At 26.7% G+C, this 6,193-nt stretch overlaps 1 protein-coding gene across 1 annotated transcript; it reads left to right on the forward strand.

The window, feature by feature from the left end:
* Positions 1-820: 820 nt before the first annotated feature.
* On the forward strand, positions 821-4,881 carry LOC112638486. The gene is made up of 6 exons (XM_025410317.1): positions 821-871; positions 3,031-3,240; positions 3,379-3,528; positions 3,735-3,998; positions 4,155-4,229; positions 4,748-4,881. Exons 2-6 carry the CDS (start codon positions 3,048-3,050, stop codon positions 4,879-4,881), a joined length of 816 nt encoding a protein of 271 aa, XP_025266102.1. The 5' UTR covers positions 821-871; positions 3,031-3,047.
* The last annotated feature ends 1,312 nt before the right edge of the window (positions 4,882-6,193 follow it).

Consider the following 6,193-nt stretch of genomic DNA (forward strand, 5'->3'; position numbering starts at 1 on the left):
AATATAATAACAGCAAGCTCTACCATGCATAATATACATATATCATTAAGTCAGAGAAAATAAAACGTGAAACCACGAGAAAAATAGAGAAATAATATGCGTACTTACGGATAATATTGTACGAAAAATATTATGCGTGTAACTCTACGAGTCGAACAAACGTGCAAGGCCAAGTCCAGCACGTCGCGTTATCTCCATTGGAATTTTTCAACATCCTCACCCGACCTAAAGGCAGAGGGAAGATCTAAATTCGCGCTCGCATGAGTGCAAACCAAATTAATACATCGACTTCTCTTTTATAATTAAGCATTAACAAAGTATTTTCTATTAATATTACACTATTATCCAGCATCATATACCTTTATATATATATATATATATATATATATATATATATATATATATACATACTACATGTGACGTATAAATTGAATAAACATGCATATACGCATATATATTTTATAATAAAATTCAATAAAATAAAGGTATAAATATAATAAATAAACGTCACGATGGAAATTGACATATATATACCCAGCAAACACACATGTAACTGATATTTCTTGTTATATAACCAGAAAGTATCTGGGAAGTATCATTGATATGTAACTAATTTATGTATATGACACATAAATGTGTTCTGTTTAATACATTTCATATATGTAAAAATAGCATATAAAAAATACGTAAATGTACTACTATTTGATACGTATCATTAACTGTGTAACGATATGTATCGTATTTGTAGCTGATATATATAAGTGATATTTAAATTGAACGTGATAGAACGAATTGTGCGTTTGTGCAGTCGTAGTGTCGCATTAAAAGTTATTCACAAGTATCGCGCACATGATTGCAAAATATATCTGAGGTAAAATATAAATTTTAAATAACTTATTATACTATACTAATAATAATAATCTTAAAGTGCGTAAAAATGTCGAAAAGAAAAGATTTTTGTGATTTATCAGTTCGCCAACAGCGTAGACGTATTGTTAACCTAACAAATGAAGAGGTTAACCTCACAAGATGCAGTGAATTATTAAATGCATCGACAAATAGTATTGTTAATAATGATGCTGCTTTTATACCGAATCTTAATAATGATGGTATTGAATCTAAAAGTGATTACAGTAATTTCGAATCGTTAAGTGATATCGAAAGCGACGAAAATTTTACCGTAAAAATGCAAAATGATTCGACACATGATATTACATATGATATACGTTTTTGGATTTTAAAATATAATATAAGTCATGCAGCAGCAAATGATCTTCTAAAAATTTTGAAAAAGTACGAACATCATAAAAGTTTGCCAAAAGATGTCAGATCTTTAATGAAAACACCACGAAATATACAGTCGAATATTACACATATTTTCGAAGAGGGCAAATATATACATTTTGGTTTAGAAAAAGGCATCAGAGCTTCTATATACAAACATTATGTTAATTTACCGCAAGAAATATGTTTAAATTTTAATATAGATGGATTACCTGTATCCAAAAGTTCTTCTGGGCAATTTTGGCCTATTTTAGCTGCTCTAGTGGATAATGCCTTGTATACTGAGCCATTCACAGTTGGAATTTATTATGGTACCAAAAAACCAGAAAATGTAAATATTTTCTTACAGCCATTAGTTTTAGATATGTTGCTTATAAAGAATCAGTGTGGTATATTTATAGATGATAAACTTATTCCTGTAAAAATAAATGCTTTTGTGTGCGATGCACCAGCAAGAGCTTTTATCGCTGGAATAAAAAATCATACAGGATATTTTGGCTGTACAAAATATATATGCGAAGGTGACTTTATTGAAAATAGGGTTGTTTTTCTAGAGTACAAATGCTCTCTTCGAACAGATATGTCATTTAAAAACAGAATGCAACCTGAGCATCATCGTATATCATCTATTCTTGAAAATACAGGCATCGGTTTGGTATCGCAATTACCCTTGGATTACATGCATTTAGTATGCTTAGGAATTATGAAAAGATTATTGCAATTCTGGGTACGAGGCAAAATGCATGTTCGAATAAAATCACACTTACTACAAAGTACTTCAGATACATACAAAAATATGAAAAAATTTATACCATTAGAATTCACTAGATACCCTCGAAGCTTATTTGAAATCGATAGATGGAAAGCTACGGAGTTCCGTTTGTTTATACTTTATACAGGACCAGTATTATTAAAAGATGTTTTGTCAAAACGTGTTTATGAACATTTTCTATGCTTAAGTGTATCAATTAGAATACTTTGTCATACACATATGTGTATTAGTCACCGATCATATGCACAGGAATTATTAATTTATTTTGTAAAAAATTATGGTGAATTATATGGTGTGCAACACATTTCATATAATGTACACAATCTTATACATCTTTCAAATGATGTGGCCTTGTTTGGTCCATTAGATTCATTTAGTGCATTTAAATTTGAAAATTATTTATATAAATTAAAGAGTAAAATACATATAGGAAAAAATTATTTAGAACAAGTATTCAACAGATTACATGAAACAGCACAAATAGTAAAAAAAAATGAAATAAAAGTATATCCCATTATTCATTTTAAACATGCACAAAATGACATGATCGAGAAAATAGAATTTGCAGGATTTAGTTTATCTACAAAAGAATTTGACAATTGTTGTTTTCTACATGATGGATCAGTAATCTTTGTGGAAAAAATTTTATATCAAAATCATATTTCCTTCTCTGGTAAATGTGTTACAAAATGGAAATCTTTCTTTAATACGCCTTGTAACTCTATCAATTTATCTATTCTTCTGATATCTAAAACTGACATGTTTGCTATCAATTCAGTAAATATAAATCAAGTGCGTGAAAAGAATGTCGTTATTGAAACAGAATCTGGAGATCTTGTAATATTGCTTTTTATACATAATTTTTATTAATATATAATACACTTATTAATATAATATACTTATTATCATTATTCACACTAAAATATGCACACTAATATAGAAATTTTGGAATTTATGTTTGTGGCATGCTATAGAAAATATAAGAAGAAATATGGTTTCCTATGCTGTAGTGCATTTTATAAAAAGCAATGATTACTCAGAGATACCATCATCATGGCTCACTGAAGAAAAAAATAAATGCTGGTGGCCCAAAGTTAAAAATGTATCACAATATATTAATTACAGCGTAACACCTGATCCAACAACATGGGAAATTTATGACGTAGAGGTTGAAGGATTTTATGGTATATATTTTACTGTTATGAATAATTGTGCAAACTATTATAGTAAATTTTCCTATGCTTAACTGAAATTATTCTTTATTGAGAAATAGAAATAGAAATTATAAATTCTCTCGTAAAATAAATTATTATGTTCAATAGGAACTGTGCAACTGGCAAGAAAAAAAGCCGAAAACAGCAACTGCACTTCTACTGAAGAGAATGTTTTTCGTGGGAAAGGTCAGCGAAAAAAAAAAAGAAAGCTTTTGACCAGCGACAACAGTGAAAGTTCTGAAGATTTAGAATCAAAATGTAACAAGAAAAGAAATTATGTTTGTTCCATTTAAAAATAGTAATAACAAAATTATTAAATTTTAGTCATGATGAAATTTTATTTTATAGCATACTTTTTCAAATAATAAAAATAAATACAATTTTACAACACAATAGAGAAGTGAAAGTTATATAATACGTAATACTAAAATAATTTTCTTCTAAATATTAATATTTTATTACAGGTTATAAGCCTCCTCCACAATTAAATAAGAAAAGTAATGTGATTAAGCAAAATTACAAAATTTCAACACTTAATGTATCACATGACAAGCTACCGGACTCTATTCTGTCTTCTTCAACAACAGATATTTGCAATGGAGAATTTTCTTGTACAGATGTACTAGTTAATGAAAACAATCAGAATAGCAATGTCATAACATTGAACGAGATTCCTGTTGTAATAGCGTCTAATTCAACATATACACCACCAGCTTTTGAAATAGAACGTATGTTTTATTTCTTATACATACATATATATATATATATATATATATATATATATATTTGCATGGTGTATGTATATATGTTATTTATATGTTATTATGTATTATATATTTATTTATATATTATTATGTTTGCATGTGTGTGTGTGTGTGATTTAGAACCAATTCGTCCAAATAGAGAAGTTACCTCTGGTATTCAAAAACCAGTCACGGATGCCAGCTCAAATACCTACAGTAAGAAAAAACTTCCAAATATTTACATTAATATTTACATTAATATTTACATTTTACCTTTTTATATATTATTATATATTTGCATGTTTTTATATATATTGCAGACAAAGTACAAAGAATTCTACAAGAATGTACGTTAATAAAAATGTACGTAAAAAGTATTGATATCCGACTGAAATGTCTCGAGAATAGAAAGAAAAAAAATGATTCCGATGGAGAGGAAGTACAAATAATACAAGATCAATTGCCTATAAAAACAATTGATCAATTGATTCATTTTGATCAATCTATGGAAAACGAGAATGTTAAAAAAGCATTTGTATGTTATTTGGATATATTAGCTGCTTTTGCGACAGAATCAAAATGATCCAGAATAAAATGAGCCTGCGTTGTGATTGGTCAAATCTGAAATATCATTGAATTTTCTATTTATTCTGGATCAATTTGATTCTGTCGCGAAAGCAGTTATTGTATATTACAAAAATGCTTTAGTAGTTAAAATTAATAAATATTTTCAGATAATGTATGTCAAACGTATTGGTGGTGCAAACGGAACAGACAACGTAAAAGCAATATTCAAAAGAATTTTTACAAATCACCTTGGTACAAAGTGCAGTTGGTTAGGCCAACGAAACAATTTCAAGATTTGTGATCTTTCACTAATAACAGTAATTCAAAGTAAGTACTTCCATTTGCTTATTCAATTGATTTCAAATATATTTTATTTATGTGAATATTATTTTTTTGCTTATACAAATATTTTAAGATGCAGTATTGTCAACGCATTACAATTTTCAAGAAATACATTTTCAAAAGGCAGCGAGTGAATGGTTCCGTCTTAGCAAATTAAGGCTTTCAAGAGAACAAAAATATAGACATGAAGCAGACGCAGGTGATAACAAAGAAAATTAAAATAAATAATGAAAATTGATTTTCAAATATTTTTCTTAATATAATTATCTTATAAGTAACAATATGAGTTCAAATGCTGTGAAAAATGTGCAATGTAAAAAAAAGTGCAGTGTGTACAAATGTAGTACACAACAAATCAAATCTTACATATACATATCACACATGTACACATCACTTACACATGCATTTATGACTAGTAACTTGAATAATTTTTGCCATTGCTATAGAATTTATAAAAAATATTACTTTATTTTATTTATATATATTATATACATACACACACACACACACATATATATTTATATTTATATACAAGAGTGCATATTTTTTTTTAATTTTATAGTACTAAAATAATAAATTTTGTTTTTTAGCAAATGCTGAAATATATATATGATGTAGGTTAAATTTCATGATACTTCAGACTATATTTTGATATTCAGCATGACATTGTAAAATTATTATTTATCTTTGAAATTTTATTTTATCCTTTTTTTCTCAAGTGTATGTATGTTAAATATTTATAAAAAATAAATATATACTTGTGATATATAATTACTATACATTAATATAAGATTTTAATACATTTTTTAATTATTTATGTAATTTCTGTTATATAATATTTGCCAAAAATATAAAAAATAACTTAAGAATAAAATAACATTACAATATGGCTAATCCTCTAAATGATACCTATTAATTCCTAATAAACACGCAATGTGGATATACATTAAGTAACATAAACATTTCAAATGCATATATATAACTATGTGTAAATGTGTAACAACATACATTTTGTTCATATGTAAGGCGCACAATAGAGAAAATATAATGAGTAAGAATTATATTTTAAAATAATAAAATCGAAAAAATTTTTCTGATATAAAAATATAAATTCGGCTATAAAGGATTATAGTAAGGGCTAATAAACTAGTAAGAGCCTTTTATATTCGAATTTGTATTTGTATATCACATTTTTTCGAATTTATTATTTTAAAATAATTCTTACTTCTAATATTTAATTAATATTTATTCCTAGTATTTTCTCTATTGTG

The sequence above is a fragment of the Camponotus floridanus genome, unplaced genomic scaffold (genome assembly GCF_003227725.1).
Source record: "Camponotus floridanus strain SB8 unplaced genomic scaffold, Cflo_v7.5 scaffold309, whole genome shotgun sequence".
Classification (NCBI taxonomy): domain Eukaryota; kingdom Metazoa; phylum Arthropoda; class Insecta; order Hymenoptera; family Formicidae; genus Camponotus; species Camponotus floridanus.